The sequence below is a fragment of the Epinephelus fuscoguttatus genome, linkage group LG7 (genome assembly GCF_011397635.1).
Source record: "Epinephelus fuscoguttatus linkage group LG7, E.fuscoguttatus.final_Chr_v1".
Lineage (NCBI taxonomy): Eukaryota > Metazoa > Chordata > Actinopteri > Perciformes > Serranidae > Epinephelus > Epinephelus fuscoguttatus.
This window is the reverse complement of record NC_064758.1, coordinates 42,935,177-42,950,846: the sequence shown is the minus strand read 5'-3', so window position 1 is coordinate 42,950,846 and position 15,670 is coordinate 42,935,177. Positions and strand designations below refer to the sequence as shown.

Below are 15,670 nucleotides of genomic sequence, written 5' to 3'. Positions count from 1 at the left end.
CACATTCATGGCTCCTCTGCTGGTGCTCTGCTGGATACTGTCAGTACTGGCAGTGAGACGGGACGTACCCATTCAGGGGCCTCTGTCCACCGGGGGCCATGTTTATGGCCACACAGCAGCTCCTCTCATGGTCTTCTGTCTTCTCTGCACCTCTTCTCTGCCCTTGTTCCAACACTAGAATTACAGATGCTGTGTTGGTGATTAAAAATGAAAGTTCTGGCAGTGTAATTTCTAAATCACATGACGTCCCCTGGTGATACTCGTCCCATCTGAATATGACTAAAGTGTTTTTCTCCCTGTAAACCTGTGATGAGTCAGCATATTAACGCTAACGATCAATAACACTCTGCTCTACTTCCTGTGTCTCTCTTGTCTCCTCAGTATAAGGTTGTCGGCCCCAAAGGAAACAGCGAGGCCGTCAGCTCCCCCACTGACACCACCCCCACTCAGGAGAACCCGCCTTTCTGAATGCATCCCCCCTCCTCCTCCTCCTCTTCCTCCTCCTCCTCGTCCTTGCTGCCACCTTCCTCACGACCTGAGACTGTACTGTTATCACCTCACATCGCAGAGTCAGCCCCGATCCTTTGATCCTCCACCTCACCGACTCGCCGCCACTCACTTTGCCCCAAGGTCTGTAGACGCAGACAGGCGGAGGTGAAGGACTCGTGGGTTTGAGGTGGGACGAGCTTTCCCATCGCTGCTGGTCCCACGGCCTCCACTCCTCTGCCTCGCTGTCGAGGGAAAAGGAAAATGTTTTGTTGATGTCTAAACCTGAATAAATTACAGACCTTGCTTTGTTACATCGCCACGTCCTCCCCAGTTAGACCCCACCCCTCCGTTAGTCCAAATAACTCCTGCGCAGGTTCTTACTGTGTCAGCAAATAAAGGCTAAATTAAGACGTCAGGCTTTTAAACTAAATGAGAAACTTCACATTTAATTCCAGGGTTTGGGGTTTGTTCAGATATCGCTGCAGTGACGCATCAAACGTAGCTCTGCAGGTGGATTTTTGGGCCCAACTCAGAGTTTAGGAGCCAGAATATCTGCAGACTGATGGTGGAGGAGCATTTAACGGGCATGAGATGGTGATTTATACCGCTACTGTTTCTCTCTTCTTGTTTCCGACTTCTATCACGTACTTAAATCACTCATTCACACTGTGAGCACGTCACCACAGCAACCCCACCTTCTTCTCAAACTTGTAGAGTTCTCTTCACAGCTCTGCGGAGGCTCGACACAGGCTTCACTCGCAGGTTAGAGGTCAGTGGTTTGACTGGTGGGGGGGTGGGCAGGGCGGGCGGGGGATCCAGTACATCTCACCTCTCTTTAGACCTTCTACTGCTACGTGCATGTGCATATCTCATCTCAGTTGTACCATACCGACCGCGCAAAGAAGACCGAGGTCTCGTGTAACACCCTTAAAAGAAAAAACACACCCAGGATGTAAAAACAGGAAAAAAAACCTTAAACCATTTTGTATTACAAACTATTTTACACTGCTTTGCATAATGTTTTTACATAACTTTTATCAATATGTATAAATATATATGAATAAATATATTGTCACTGATGCTGCCGAACGGTAGTGATCAGGTTGGGAGGATTGAGAAAAAGTAGGGGAGGCGAAATAAACTTAAATGTGATGAGTCAGTTTCACAGACGTGACTTATTGTCTGTCAGGAGTTTAAAGTCTGTCGTGATCGAAATATGTTTGTGAAACTGACTCATTAATGAGCTGCAGTCGTCTGGTACCCGTCTGGGCGCCAAGCAGACGAGAAGCAACATCATCAAACTGGTTTTCATTGTAAAAAAACTGCAGGTGTGTTTGATCTCAGTACATTGACATCACCATTTGCAAGTCACACTAAAACCTCAAGATTTAAAACGCTTTGAAACCACTTTGACTGTGTTTCTTCTTCCTGGTGCGACTGCGGCTCCCTTCCTGTCGTTAACACACAGAACTCAATGTGAGACGATGCTTTGCTGTGTACACTACCTGGTGAATGTCAACGCTTCTCTATCGGCCTTACTCACTTTAATAGTTCACCTGTTATGATTTAGCTGGTAGAAAAGATTTTCTCCTTTTATGTTCTTTTTCTTTTGTTTAGTTGTACAGACTGGTTGATTGAAGGAAAGGCAGTTAGCGTTAAAATATTTAGAGTCCAACGGGCCACAGAATGTGTCAAGAAAACATGTTGCTGCCGTAGCAGAAAAGTTGCCAACAAAAAAAAAAAACCTTAATGCACACACGAATGCACTCCTGTTAACACACACTAAGCTCCCTGATCACACACACACGCTGCATGAGGCCAAACTAACACACTTTGTACCAAATCACTGTTGCTGTTAAAAACAGAAGCTCTTACAAACAGCGACAGTAAACCTGAGAGCACAGAGCTGTGCAGCACCGTCACTTTTCTCTCTTTTTATTTTGTTGAAGTTGCTGATACAAAGGCAACATTGCCTCTGGTGGTTTGACAACACGTTACAGTGATTTTCCCGGAAAACATACAGGCAACTTCTTCAAAAAATGCCAAAATTTGTCTCGAAATGAAGCTTGAGTTACTGTTAAGGCCGATCAATGTTGCCTCTCGCGTTGCCAATTTTGTTTTTTGCACCCGTTGCAGCTGCAAAACGTTGCTCTTGTGTCCTGGCTCAGCTTCAGTGCAGTGACTCAACGTGTCGTGGATGGACAAGTGTGTCAATGAGGCAGTAGAAAAGGGTAGATATAAGTTATATACCTTTTTAATATTTGAAATCGTTGAATGATTTACGCCAAAACTTTCCTGGAAGGTTTAAACTCTGTTACAGAGCAAGAAATGAGCAGAACATTAAAACAGATGAGCAGGTGAAACCGAACCAGCTCTCTGTGACTGAGCCTGACGTCAGTGATCAAACAGTAACACAGCTCATAAACAAATCTTCCCGGCTTCAGAAGTGCTGCCAGTGTATCATACGTGTATTGCCTTGTTTTTTGTGTTGATCCTTTTGGTAGTTAATATATTCCCGTTAGGTGATTTGTCGTGTTTCCGTTCGGCTTTTTCCTTCTGTTCAGAGAGGTGGAACTTTCAGAGAAGATCTGTTATTTGTACAAATGATTTGCCATCAGTTTAAAAGCAAGTTGCCAATGTTTGAATATCTGTTACAGAAATCTCTCTTTTTCTGCCTCTGAATCTCATGGACTCTGATTTCTGCTTTGCCAAGATGAAAAACGCAGATGCACACTACAAGAAATATGAATCTAAACTCATTTACTTCAGATTTGACTCCTGAAGTCATATTTTTCTTACACAAAGTGGAGAAATCACCTCGTGCGTGATGCTTCGTGCAGGGCGACGAACTCTGTGCAAGAAAATTTTAGTTTTTAAACACTGAATTAAATGACGTGTTAGGATGAAACTTTTTTTGCAGTGAAGCTGTCGCCTGTTTAAAGCTGCGATCAGTTTTAGGAGACTGACATATAGAAAAGGTTGGTGTACTTTGGTGTTGGGTGTCAGTGGGAAGCGCAGCACACGGCGAGCGTGCTCTGCAGAGGCTGGAGGACAGTAGAGTACTTATAGCTTTATTATTAGGTCCTGGGCCTAGCTGATGTAGAATATCAAAAGGGATCAGATTTGGAAGAACATGGTGAATTAATTAAAAAACATGTTTTTGGTTTTGTTGTATATGTTTGGATATCAATAAAGCATTCCTTTAAATGAAAACTTGGTGTTTGGTTCAAATCTGTTCTTGGAACAAAATAATACTTCACACACAGGAAAAGGAACAGGCAGATTTTAACTCAGACTTGCAAAAATTTTGATTTCAGTGCTGCCACATTTCGGGAACCAGACCACCATCAAGCACAGATCTAGTTATCAAAACGTATCCGCATTAAAATCAGTATTTTTGCAGGTTAGCAGCATGCAGGAGTTTTTCTACAAGTTGAAATCTGCTAAAGGTAACTCAGAATTTATAAATGACTTTGATTTTACTTAGTTAAACATGACTGAAGCTAGAAACTGAAGCTACTGTCTTACTTTTTTGTTCTAAAACCTAAATGTAACCAGATATTTTTGTGATTTTCTGATAACATTTTATTTAAATAGATTATAGTTGTGCAGGTGTCAGCCAGGTCTATGTTACAAATTTGATGCGGCCAACTGAAAACACCTTTTCCTGTGAAGTGAAGTGAATGAGTGGCACAAAGTGACATTTAATGATTTTGGAATTTTATTTAAAAGGAAAAAACACAACATGGCAGCCATGGGATGCTAAAATAAGATCCTGTATCCTTCCCTCTAGCATCTGACCCAGATCTACAGGATAAAACAGACTGATCAGCCAAAACTGAATTTAGTCCATTTTGGGTCTAATCATGGAAAACGACTTGTTCTACGGCTGTTATCATGTATAATTTGTTCAGTAGACACACTTAACCCCACTTACAAAAAGTGTCCTGTACGAAAAGGTAGTTCCCTGACCGGGAATCGAACCCGGGCCGCGGCGGTGAGAGCGCCGAATCCTAACCACTAGACCACCAGGGAAGACTGAGAATATTGCGTCCCTACTGAATTATAAAGTCGCAGTTCACATGGACTATAAACGTATGACTAGTCAGGAGTTTTCAATTCATGCAGTTAACTGTCAACGATTTTCTGTCAGCGAGCTAATTTTCTGATTCAAAGCGGAAGATCAAATACGTTCTCTTCCTTTATCACGAGATATCGCGAGATTTGATCTCATCTTGTACAAATACGGGCACCAAGTTGTCGTGGCCGAGTGGTTAAGGCGATGGACTAGAAATCCATTGGGGTCTCCCCGCGCAGGTTCGAATCCTGCCGACAACGCAATGATGTTTTGTCTGTATCACGCATCTAGTGTTCCTAAAACTCTTCCGACATTTCGTTGAAAGTGTTAAAAATCATATATACAACAGATAAAAACAGGGAGAAAGCGCTGGTTGGTTTTCATACAAAACGTCACAGCGAACGTGACCAGTAACTCCTACCATGTGAATCTTAATAACTAAAAAATATCTTGACTTCTGTCAAATCTTAAAAGCTCCTGTCGAGGATTCATGCTTAATAAATGATGCACGTCTCAGTGAATTTAGTCACACCCATCTAACAAATGACACTTGATCAGCTTTTGTTTTGACAGATGACAAAAGAGGATTTTCAACATGTGTCTGTCTGCACACAACTACAGCGAACAAAAACATATGTATGTATGAGCTCCTCTTTACTGATCTATTTTTATTCTGTTTTTATCTGCACTGCCTCAGGGATGAGGACACTACTGTAATTCATGAATGTGACCACAGGAGGGCGCTCGATGCACAGTGCTCAGTGTTGGAGACAGTCTGTATCGCAGTCAGTGAGTGGGCAGAGAGTACAGTAGAGTATGTTAACTTAGGTTGAGGTTTGAACCACATCAAAAGTTCAGATCAAAACTTAACTGTATAAATGGAAAAAGATTAAAGAATACAAACGATTAAAAAGAGTAAAAAAAAATTGAAGTAAATACAAAAAGACAACAAAACAACCCAATTAAGAAGGAGGATACCAGAAGTGTTTAACACACACTTTTCTGAGTTAATGAAAGTTGACTTTCTATAGCGGCTCTCACAGGACACCAATGCTACAAACATTTGATGATCCTGTAGAATATGTTGCATGATGCTTCACAGTTGATTAAACTACCCAACAGTCAGTGCTGGGAGGGTTACGTTTGAAATTCACTAGGTTACAGATTACTAACTACCCTGTTAAACCGTAATAAGGAATGTAACTATTTTAATTACTTCATCAAAGTAATGTAACTTTCTAACAAATGTTTTAAACCAGGCAATAAAGCTGAAAATTGTCAAGAAATAAAATAAAAGGCATTCCTGCACGGTGAATAATTATATTATTTTTCCTCAGTAACTGTTACTGTAACTTTAATTACATGTAACTAGTTAATCCCCAACAGCAGTGATATTAATCCCAAACCATCATATATCCTTCTACGACCCCGTGTCCACATATGAGGACATCACATTCTGGATTTACTGGACCTCATCATTCATTCTGCTTAACTGAGACCTGTTGTTCTCGTTCATGGACACTTTTTGTGCCATCTAGTAGTAGTAAGAGCACAATACAGTCATCCGATATAAAAACAAGATGGTAGTCATCTCTGCAAAGTCAAGGAGAAGAGTGGGCAAGGTACAAAACCTGATCACATGTAATGGTTGATGTTTATTTATGATTAAAAATGTTTGTTGTCTGATATGCCATACAAACCTTATGATGCTGTAAATTAGAAAGTACTTGTTTGAAGACATTGGGAATTCATCATCAGCTTGTTCATGGACACTGGGACTTTCTTACTGTCTCATTTGAGGACACTGGGACTTTATTATCATTGACAATGTTAGTTTTTTTATACTTATCAGGACCTACTGATCCCAAATAGCTAGGAGAAATTAAAAATGCATACCAAACTAGAGTCCGAGTGTGAGGAGGATATAATATTAAAACACTGACTGTGCAATGACAAGGTTTAATTTACTCCTTCCGCCACTGATAATGACTTTTTTAATTCAACAAATGTAATTACATAGAATAACATTATATACACAAAAAAACTGAACATACCAGGGGTTCATGCAAACAGAGAAAAAATTAATCTTGTTGTGGAGCTATTTTGTTGAAGTCATTGAAAGCAAAGTTCAGTATCTTCTTGTGGATGTGTTAAAATCAGTTCTACAAAAAGAAATATGTCTTTCCCCCTCCTGTCTCACACACACACACACACACACACACACACACACACACACACACACACACACACACACACACACACACAGTGACCATATGGAGCTCACATTGACACACAGCAGTTATCTCCAAGCCACGCCCCCTCACTGTACTACGTCACCATCCCTCCCTATATAAGCGCGAGCCGTCCTCGCTGCCAACAAGAAACAGCGTTAACATCCGTTCGGACCTTGGAGGGTTACATTTACCCAAAACTTATTTTCAAATGGGCCCCGTCGCCTAGCGTTTACTCCCCCAGCCTCGCCGACTGAGTTGAATTGGGTGCTACTGAACATCGAGCACGTCTGGGTCCCTAAAAGGTGAGCGTGCCCCCCCCCCCCCCATGGTGCGGGGTGTTAGAAAATGGTGGTGGATGGGGGGCGAGCTAACGATGCTAAGCTAGCTAGCTTGTTCTAATGGCAGCTGTTACAGTCTTTGTTTTGGTTTGTTTTTAACGCAGGAGAATTATCGTCATGTTTCAAGTTTTTTCTTCTTGTTGTTCAGTTGTTTAATTCTCACAGTACCAACGGTCACATCACCGCTGGTGTCGACACATTCACAGTAACTGCTAATTTTAATATCAACAGACTGTTTTTGTCTTTGTTTGAGAGACAAAATGTCGTCGTTTTAAGAGGAAGTTTAAGATTTTTACTCTTTTATTCGCTACAAAACAGACTTCATGTCTCCATCACAGTCTGCTGGAGATTCTGCTTACACTGTCATTTCTGTCATGTAGCAGAATAACATCAAAATGTCGGTTTGGCGCAGTGACCATCTAATGTAAACAACAGGACCCCTGCAAAACATGGGGCGACGTCACTACAGTGGAGATGTGACCGTGCTGTAACGCTACCAGAAGATATATGGACATATTTTGGGTTTATAAGTGATGTATTTTGGTTGTGAGTAGTTTATGTGCATTTAATGCTCAGTTTATTTGTGTTTCTGACTGAAGCCTCGAGCTTGTTGTTTTTCCGGAACACATAATGGCTGCAGCATGTCCAGCATGTTTTTCTCAGATCCTTTGGGTGACATTTTCTTGCATGCAATCAGTGCTGAAAGGATTAGTTGATTAATTTGATAGTCGTTTGACTGATTTCCACAATTTTGTGTAGAAATCAACAATTCAAGTCATTAATCATGCAAAACAAACAAACAAAGTGTCTGTTGTTTGTGATTTCTGACCTGTTAGAGGATAGGTAATGATAGCTAGATTATTTGATCATGGGAAAAATAATAATTGTAGCCTCACACAAACTGTAATTACAAGGTTATCTGTTCATTGATTTGTCATTTTACAGAAAAAGGATTGCACAATGAAATCGTGTAGCCTCTCAATGCTACACCCGCATAGAACATATCAAAAATATTAAAATAAGATGAAATAAAATGGATTCAGCTACTTATACACAAATGCTCAGAGAGAGGATTAGTTTAAAGATCAGACAACTAGCTGATTTAAAATATATGTATTTTTAAATTAGACCTGAAACGACCATGTGATTAATCAGCTTGTACATTTACAGAGAAATAATCTGCATTAAAAATGGTTAAATCATTGGTTTTTAAACGGAGGTGCCAAAAATTAAGTGGTTACATCTTCTCATATGTGAATATATTGCATGTTTCTGTGATAGTAAACTGGATATCTTTGGGTTTTGGACTGTTGGTTGGACAAAAAAAACATCACAAGTCAACAGGCATCTTCACATAATAGTTACTCGATCAGTGGGGAAGTTATTAGCACATGAATCAGTACTGAAGCAGTAGTTAAAGCCCTGATGTGTGTCGACTATATCGGTTTATTGATACATATCGATTCTGAATATATGAAATGTTTTCAGTGCTCATTTTCTGCAGTATCGACACGCCGATACCAGCTGCGCTTTCTCGCTGTCTGTAATCATTAACGTTCACTACAGTTATTCTGCTGCATTACAACACTATTAAACGAGACAATGACAAGTAACTTAATAATTAGTTGAAGCTATTGCAATGAAACGATCATAATGTCCGGCATTTGTCTGTAAAGGAGTATAAAACATCTCCAGTTCTTCGCTGAGTTAAATGTTCCAGTGTGGTTTTGCTCATACTGTAATTTCCTCTCCAGGTTTCCATCAAGCACAGCGTACAGCGACCAACTACAGTAGAATGGCGGCTATTCCAGCAGGCGGTTCTCTCGTGGCGACCACTGACTACTACCGAAGTGAGTCTCTCTCCTTTTTTTATTCCCTTATTGCAGCAGTGGTCAAACTGACTCCTCCGTCCTGTCTGGTGACTAACTATTACTCTGCTGATGGATTTACACTGCGCTCCCACTAGATAATGTCCTTTGGAGTGCTTATAATTTAAATGTAATGAATCACCTGGTGTCTGTTTGAAAAGACGATGGCTGTTATGTATGGGCTGTGCTCAGGATGGAAGAATCTGGGGTCTGAAGTGATGCGTTTCTGTTGTAACTAATGGAATATCCCCCCTTCAGCAGTTTGGTGTAATGCTGCGTCAGGCGAGGACAGATTCCAGCCACACTTGTTTAAGTAGTGGGTGAGGAGGGAGATTACAGAGGTTTTCTCAAGACAACGCCCTTCAAGTGTTCCCTTTTTTGTTTACACATCTACAAAAGCTTTAAGATCTGACGTCATAAGAGGTCTTATCTGTAGCTTCATGAATGCGAGACCATGGTGAGATGGCTACACAGTATGTGCTCTGTTAATGTTCCCCAGAGTGCCAGATAGACTTGTAACCTGTCTCAGTGACTCAAATCAGAAGTATGCGTTATAACCACAGAGGTGCACCTCAGGCTGGGGTTATATAACAAATAGAAAAGGGATTTTAAAATTCCTGTATCCCTCCCCCTCTGATTTTATCAGTCCAGTTAGATGTCACGCAAAACGAATAAACCTGTTAGATTTCACCGTGTTAGTTTGATTGAAACTCCTTCTTAAACTCTTATTCTGCTCATTGTCTCCTCCCGCAGGGCGCATCGGCTCTACATCCAGTAGCAGCTCCTGTGGCAGTTCGGAGTACAGCGGAGAGGTCATCCCTCACCATCCAGGTGTGTGTTTTTGCATCAATGAAACAAAGAATCATTTGTTGAGATTAAAAGTTTTTACTCAAAAAACCCTCCAGTTGCGCTGCACAATCAGTGTAGAAAAACCTCTTAAACAGAACTGAGACCCTCACAGGAAGTTAAATCTCAGTTAAAACTAGTGTTAAGTCTGAAGAGGAGGTTGCCTGACAAACACTTTTTCTATTTTCTGAGAACAATATTCAGAAGCTGATTAAAAAATGTCGCCATTGATGCGTCTGTCCTACCGTATATAACAGGTTTATCTGAGTCAGCACGAGGTATTACTGGTTAAACACTGATTCTCCAAATTAACTGACTCAAAGCTGCAGCTCAGAGGATTTTGAGTTTGGGGTAATCCGGTCAGAAAATTTTGCAAGACAGCTCTCATGTAAATAAATGAGTCATTTAATGGGCTGTGAATTTGGAGAGGACAGTATGTTCTGCTCAAGAGTCAAACAGCAACCACAGGAGTGCGTCTTAGGATCTTAGACAATCCTGTGTGCAGTTTGAGCAACAACTCAACATTTATTGACATGAATGCGCACCATACCCTTGCTTACTGATCTGATGAAACTGCTGGCAGAGCTTTGGTTTCTGTAACCTCAAAGATTGCAGTGGTTGAGTCAGCTGTTGCTTCAGACCACAGTCACCATGGTTGAGTCATCTGGACGTACACCCAGCTCCAGTCTGATCTGGCATTTTCTAGTCAAGAGTAAAGAAGTCACTGTCCTCTCAGCATCAGCAACTTCCCGTTCAGCTCCTCGGTTAGGATTCAGATGTCAGTATTAACAGGAATAAGAACCGTGGCCTTTGCACGTGTGCGTCAGCCAGCCCCTGGTCCGCCAGTTGATACCTGCTGACTGCACCAGTAATCCTGGATCAGCGTCTCAGCGCAGCTTTATTGGAAACCCATCTGGTGACGACGGCAAAGTGCTGCCTCAGGGTTTGTGTCGGCAGGGTCAGCTTTGTAACGGTGTCAGGGTGCTGATATTTTCACACACACTCACAGACACATACACACACCACAGTGCTGTAAATGAAATTAGGTGAAAGGGGAAATATGGTTGTGTGTGTATGCAGACTGTGCTGCTCACGTGTCTTTCATCACTGTTTATTCCGTCAGTTTTATGAAACTCAATTTGATTGAATTAACAAAAAATAAATAAAACCATGACTATAAAGATAAAATGGTGGCATTATTCACAGCCAAAAACAACTGAAAAACTATAGGAAAGAGTTTTATTAGTTTTGTAAAGGGGTGGGCGATATGTTGATTATACTCAGTGTATCACGGGTTGATGTTTTAAGCCACTGACATGAGACTGGCATTGGCGTTTCTGTTCTCTCACTCTTTCCCGTGGAAAGACTGCAACGATTTTGTCACAATTTGCTACCATGGAGCACCAGTGCAACTTCCGAATATTATTAATATATAAATGGAAGAGCTGTTAGTTTGTTTCCCACAGTGACTAAATCCTCACGTTTAATGCTGCCACTGTTACGGTTAAAACTTAATTATAACAGTACTTAATTTAACTTTGTTAAAACAGTACTTAAATTTTACGAGAACAACTCTTAATTTAACTGTATTAGAACAATAATTTATTGAGCTGCTTAGTATTTTAGTTGTCCACGTTACTTTAGAGGAGACTTCAAAATATGGAGATATACATTGTGTATCGTAATATTCAGATATAATGATAAAATGATTGACTGGTTTATACTTCCTAACCTCTTTTAATTGTCTTGAAAACTAGTTCCCATTGTAGACTGTCAAACTGTTTCAGCAGAGACCGGTGACTGCTCAGATATACACGTACACAAACAGAATATATACTTTACATATGTCCCCAACTGGCACCATTTCATGTCCTGACCCAGAAACTATTTACAGCACACAGCAGTTGTACTGTATGTAAATGCAGCTGTTGACGGACACTGCTCGAGGTGTCACATACAGTTTGACGTGGAGCCAAATGCGAGTCCTAAAGGAGGGAAACCTCAGTCACGTCTCCCTCAGAGAGAAACGGAAGAAACACTCGACTCAGCTCAAACAAACGTGTTACACTCTGTCGCTGTGATGTTCAGTCTACTGTCTCTCGTCTGTGTGACAACAGTTTCTGGTAGTTTTCTTCAGCTCATAACGAAGAGCAAAGTAGCTTTAATCTGATGAGGAATTTTAGAAATGAAACAAGCCGTCCTGGAGGGTTTAATGTCACATTAATACACCGTAATACTCACAAACTCCACAGATAGAAATTTAAATTCAATGGACCGTAGGCACTGTGTTACCAGTATAAACATTTCTTCTCCATCTGCCTCCACAGGACTCCCCAAGCAGGACTCTGGCCATTGGTGGTCCAGTTTCTTCTTTGGGAAGCAGCCAGGGATGACCCCTCTGACTGAGGAGGCACAGCAGAAGTACGTATCAGAAAACACACTCACACTCACACACCGCTGACTCATCCTCTAATACTGCCACTGTGTCTTGAATTATTTTAATCCTGATCATAATCCTTAGTTTCTAAAAATGCCCAGTTGCTGCTCTCTCTGACGTCAGTGGAGGTTCAACATGGAGCTGCATGCTTCTACTTCTCTAGTCTTTAACTTGTCCAGGCCAGTTTTTTAGAGGAACATGATATCAAAAAAAAGGCACCCAGTCAGTTGTTCTCCCAGCGGATACGCCAAAAATAGTTAATAGCTCCTGGGGGTGCTTTTGGGATGATGTCACGCCATCTAACAACTTTAAAACTAGGGCTTGGCAAGACATTGGTAACACTCAGTGTACCACGGCTTGTTCCATGTGGCATGTATAAGATGACAAAATTGTCACACCATTTTTTGTAAGCCACCAGCACAAACATGATGTGTCATACACACTCCCACGCCTATCCAGATCTCTCCTTGGTGGCGAGGTGTGTATATTTGTATCTGCAGGGCTTCAGATCATGACCTTTAATGTCCGTGAAGACTCTCAATTATCCAGGTCATGGTAATCATAAGTGCGATATCGTAGACTTGCTTGAGTGTCTGAAGACGTTACACCTTCAGTTCTGACAGACTGTCGCACAGTTGCAGGCTTTAAACTCAGTGTAGGTGTGAGACCTTACAGAGTCGTTAAGGTCACAGGGTTGGACCCATCTCACCCTAACGACAGACAAGATGGCCAGCTGGGTCAACAACTCAGATGTGACCTTAATGACTCTGAAACTTTTTAATAAACAAGCTCTATTTTGATGTGTCTCATGCACCCTGTAACATTAATTATATCAGAAGTACCAAAAAATGTATATTGTGTATTTGAAAATGGTTAGGGGCATTTGGCCCACAGGCCGCAAGTTGAGTATCACTGGTGTAGATATTGAAATCTGTCCAGGTTTAGCTGCTTGACCTCAACACACACACACACCTCTTTGTTAAACAGTAGAAAGAACAGCTTTTCACTGTCTCTCTGTCTCTCTCAGGGCGGGGGTTACAGGTGCAGTGACAAACGGTCAGATCACCTGCGTTGCCAGGGAGATGGTGATGCAACGCCAGGTGAGTGAAAGCAGCGAAGCAGGAAGCCCCACCTCCTCCTGATCCTGCAGTCTCACTCTGACCCACGCCGCACCTCGGGGGGGGATTTGAACCAACGACCAACGCTAGGTGACGGGAGGGTGTCCCGTTTACAACCTTTAGTTTTTTTTTATTCATTGTAGTGACAGGCTGCCTTACTTGTTCCTGTAACCTTGTGTTTTTTTATTGACTACCAAGAAAAAAGAAAAAAGGATTAAAAAAAGACGATAATGCAACTGATAAGCTCCTTTGTGTTGTTTTGTTTTTTTTTTAAACATTTGTACTGTTAAGTGTTTGTTATACTGTGTTTCTTAGACACTGTGGTGCATACACATCCACATGCCTTTGTTAAACATTTTTCACTTTTGTCACCCTGTGATTGCAAATGCAATAAAGTAGACTCTTGCAGCCTAAAGTTCTGTGTTGGGTTCATGTCTCTGTTCTTCTCACACACCTTCTGTAAAGCAGAAGTGTTCCTTCAGCTTACAATTAGCAATGCAAAAACATGAATTTGAATGACAATTTAAGTTCAGCTTGAGTTCAGCATTTGTCCCAGTACACCTACAGCTCACTCTGGTTTAAGAACATGACTGTGTGTCAGCTCTGGTAACAATTTAGTAATGTTCCAAGTGATGTGTCCACAGCTGTTGGTTAAATTGGCCCTATAAGGGCAGTCAGTGTTTGCCAGGGAGTGGCTGACTGGTTTTGTACAATGCTATTCTAGGAACAGAGTAAACACTGAGAGCAGTACTTCATGTCTTCCAACTGCTGCTGAGTCTGAGGTTATGCAACTGTTGGCTCCGCGTCCAAACACCCACATCTGGAAACAGAGTTCTGCAGTTCCAGTCAAACTTGGCTCAACTCCCATGTCCCACTTCCAACTTAATGCCTTGCTGGAGTAAAATTTCAAAGTCATGAATGGCTTAAATTTAAGACATGTTTTTGCTTCCAAACTATTCACATTTATAACATTTATCACTCTTTTATGAGTTAGCACTGGCACAAAATGTGCTGTTAAAATCATTAAATATCTTGGAATACTTTCTTAAGGTGAAAGAAACACGAATGAATGCTTAAGGGATCCACAGTCTAGGTCCATCTCTGTGCAGGGTTATTTTTGGTTCTAAAGGTACTGTACGCAAGGTTTTTGTACCGTCTAAAAATCAGAAAACGATATTGGCCTATTTTTGAAACAGCTTGGTTATGTTTGACCTGCATTGGACCAAAAGTTGGCACTGCTATGAAACACTTCTGGGTGACGGTAGAGAAAAATTAAGCATTGGACCAAAGTCATCGGGAGATCAGATGAAGTAAAATGCCGATCATCCGTAGGTGGAAGAAGTACTCACTCTTATTTTATCTAAAAGTAGCTATACCACTATGTAAAAACACTGTGTTACAAGTAAAAGTCTTAAATTCAAGATTTCACTTAAGTAAAAGTACAAAAATATTAACAGCAAAATGTACTTTGAGTAGCTATGTGTATTTGCTCAGATACCTGTACTTGAATATTTCCATTTTATTCTCCATAACACTTTTACTCTACTACATTTTAGAAGTACTCCATTATATTTTTTTTACTTTACTTATGATTTTATAAACAAAACATATGCTCATTTTATATCTTATGATACACTGTTGTTTAAAATGTAGTAAAGCTCTGCTTATGTGACAATACCTCGGTTATAATATTCCTATTATTTGATTCATATGAAAAATGATAGAGCATAATATTGTGATATTTTTGCGAGGGAATATTGGATCGATTTTTTTACTTTATACATTATTAATATGACAAATACAGATTAAACTTTAGGTCGCCTACTGGAATAATATAACCAAATGCTATTTCAGTCCACTAGATACATGTTACAATAAAGCAGATGTCGACAAAATTTTCCTTCGGGGACATAATTTACAGTTTTGATAAGGTAATAAATCACAATATATCTTATCTCAATACTCAGCATATCGCAACATATGTAAAATCACAGTAACATTGTATTGTGACTTAATTATCGTGATAATATTGCTTGTATCCTCCGGTGAGTCCCACCCCCAAATATAACCCTATCACAGGAGCTACTCTGCCCAACAAGTAGCTTTACTTTTGATAATTTCAGTAAGTACAATTTTAAATGCAAGACTTACCTGTAATAGAGTGTTTTAACATAATGGTATTACTACTTTTACTCAGTGGTAGAAGAAACTCAGACATTTTAATTAAGTATAAGTAGCAGTACTATGGTTTAAAAATATAAG

The 15,670-nt window shown here is 40.6% G+C and overlaps 2 protein-coding genes and 2 non-coding genes across 10 annotated transcripts in view; 3 read left to right on the top strand and 1 right to left on the bottom strand.

The window, feature by feature from the left end:
- The window catches only part of tpd52l2b (tpd52 like 2b), a 33,540-nt gene extending 29,838 nt beyond the window's left edge, over positions 1 to 3,702 (top strand). For all 7 annotated transcript variants that reach the window (XM_049582206.1, XM_049582205.1, XM_049582204.1 and 4 more), the window contains one exon: positions 382 to 3,702. In XM_049582206.1, coding sequence (XP_049438163.1) covers positions 382 to 468 — 87 coding nt within the window. In that variant the 3' untranslated portion in view covers positions 469 to 3,702. The remainder of the gene's footprint in view (positions 1 to 381) is intronic.
- Positions 3,703 to 4,452: 750 nt separating this feature from the next.
- trnae-cuc (transfer RNA glutamic acid (anticodon CUC)) lies at positions 4,453 to 4,524 on the bottom strand. Its single transcript has one exon. It is a non-coding gene; the product is annotated as a tRNA-Glu (tRNA).
- Positions 4,525 to 4,745: 221 nt separating this feature from the next.
- Positions 4,746 to 4,827, top strand: trnas-aga (transfer RNA serine (anticodon AGA)). The gene has a single exon. It is a non-coding gene; the product is annotated as a tRNA-Ser (tRNA).
- A 2,109-nt stretch (positions 4,828 to 6,936) lies between these two features.
- ppdpfb (pancreatic progenitor cell differentiation and proliferation factor b) lies at positions 6,937 to 13,823 on the top strand. Its single transcript, XM_049582226.1, has 5 exons — positions 6,937 to 7,103; positions 8,894 to 8,989; positions 9,761 to 9,838; positions 12,181 to 12,274; positions 13,318 to 13,823. The coding sequence occupies exons 2-5, from the start codon at positions 8,935 to 8,937 to the stop codon at positions 13,430 to 13,432; spliced, it is 342 nt and encodes a 113-aa protein (XP_049438183.1). The 5' UTR covers positions 6,937 to 7,103; positions 8,894 to 8,934; the 3' UTR covers positions 13,433 to 13,823.
- The last annotated feature ends 1,847 nt before the right edge of the window (positions 13,824 to 15,670 follow it).

Excerpts from the sequence above, each read along its gene's own strand:
- ppdpfb (XM_049582226.1), top strand. The coding sequence starts at position 8,935 with ATGGCGGCTATTCCAGCAGGCGGTTCTCTCGTGGCGACCACTGACTAC. Across the intron at positions 8,990-9,760 it reads GACCACTGACTACTACCGAA|GGCGCATCGGCTCTACATCC; the intron begins GTGAGTCTCTCT and ends CTCCTCCCGCAG. Across the intron at positions 9,839-12,180 it reads GGTCATCCCTCACCATCCAG|GACTCCCCAAGCAGGACTCT; the intron begins GTGTGTGTTTTT and ends CTGCCTCCACAG.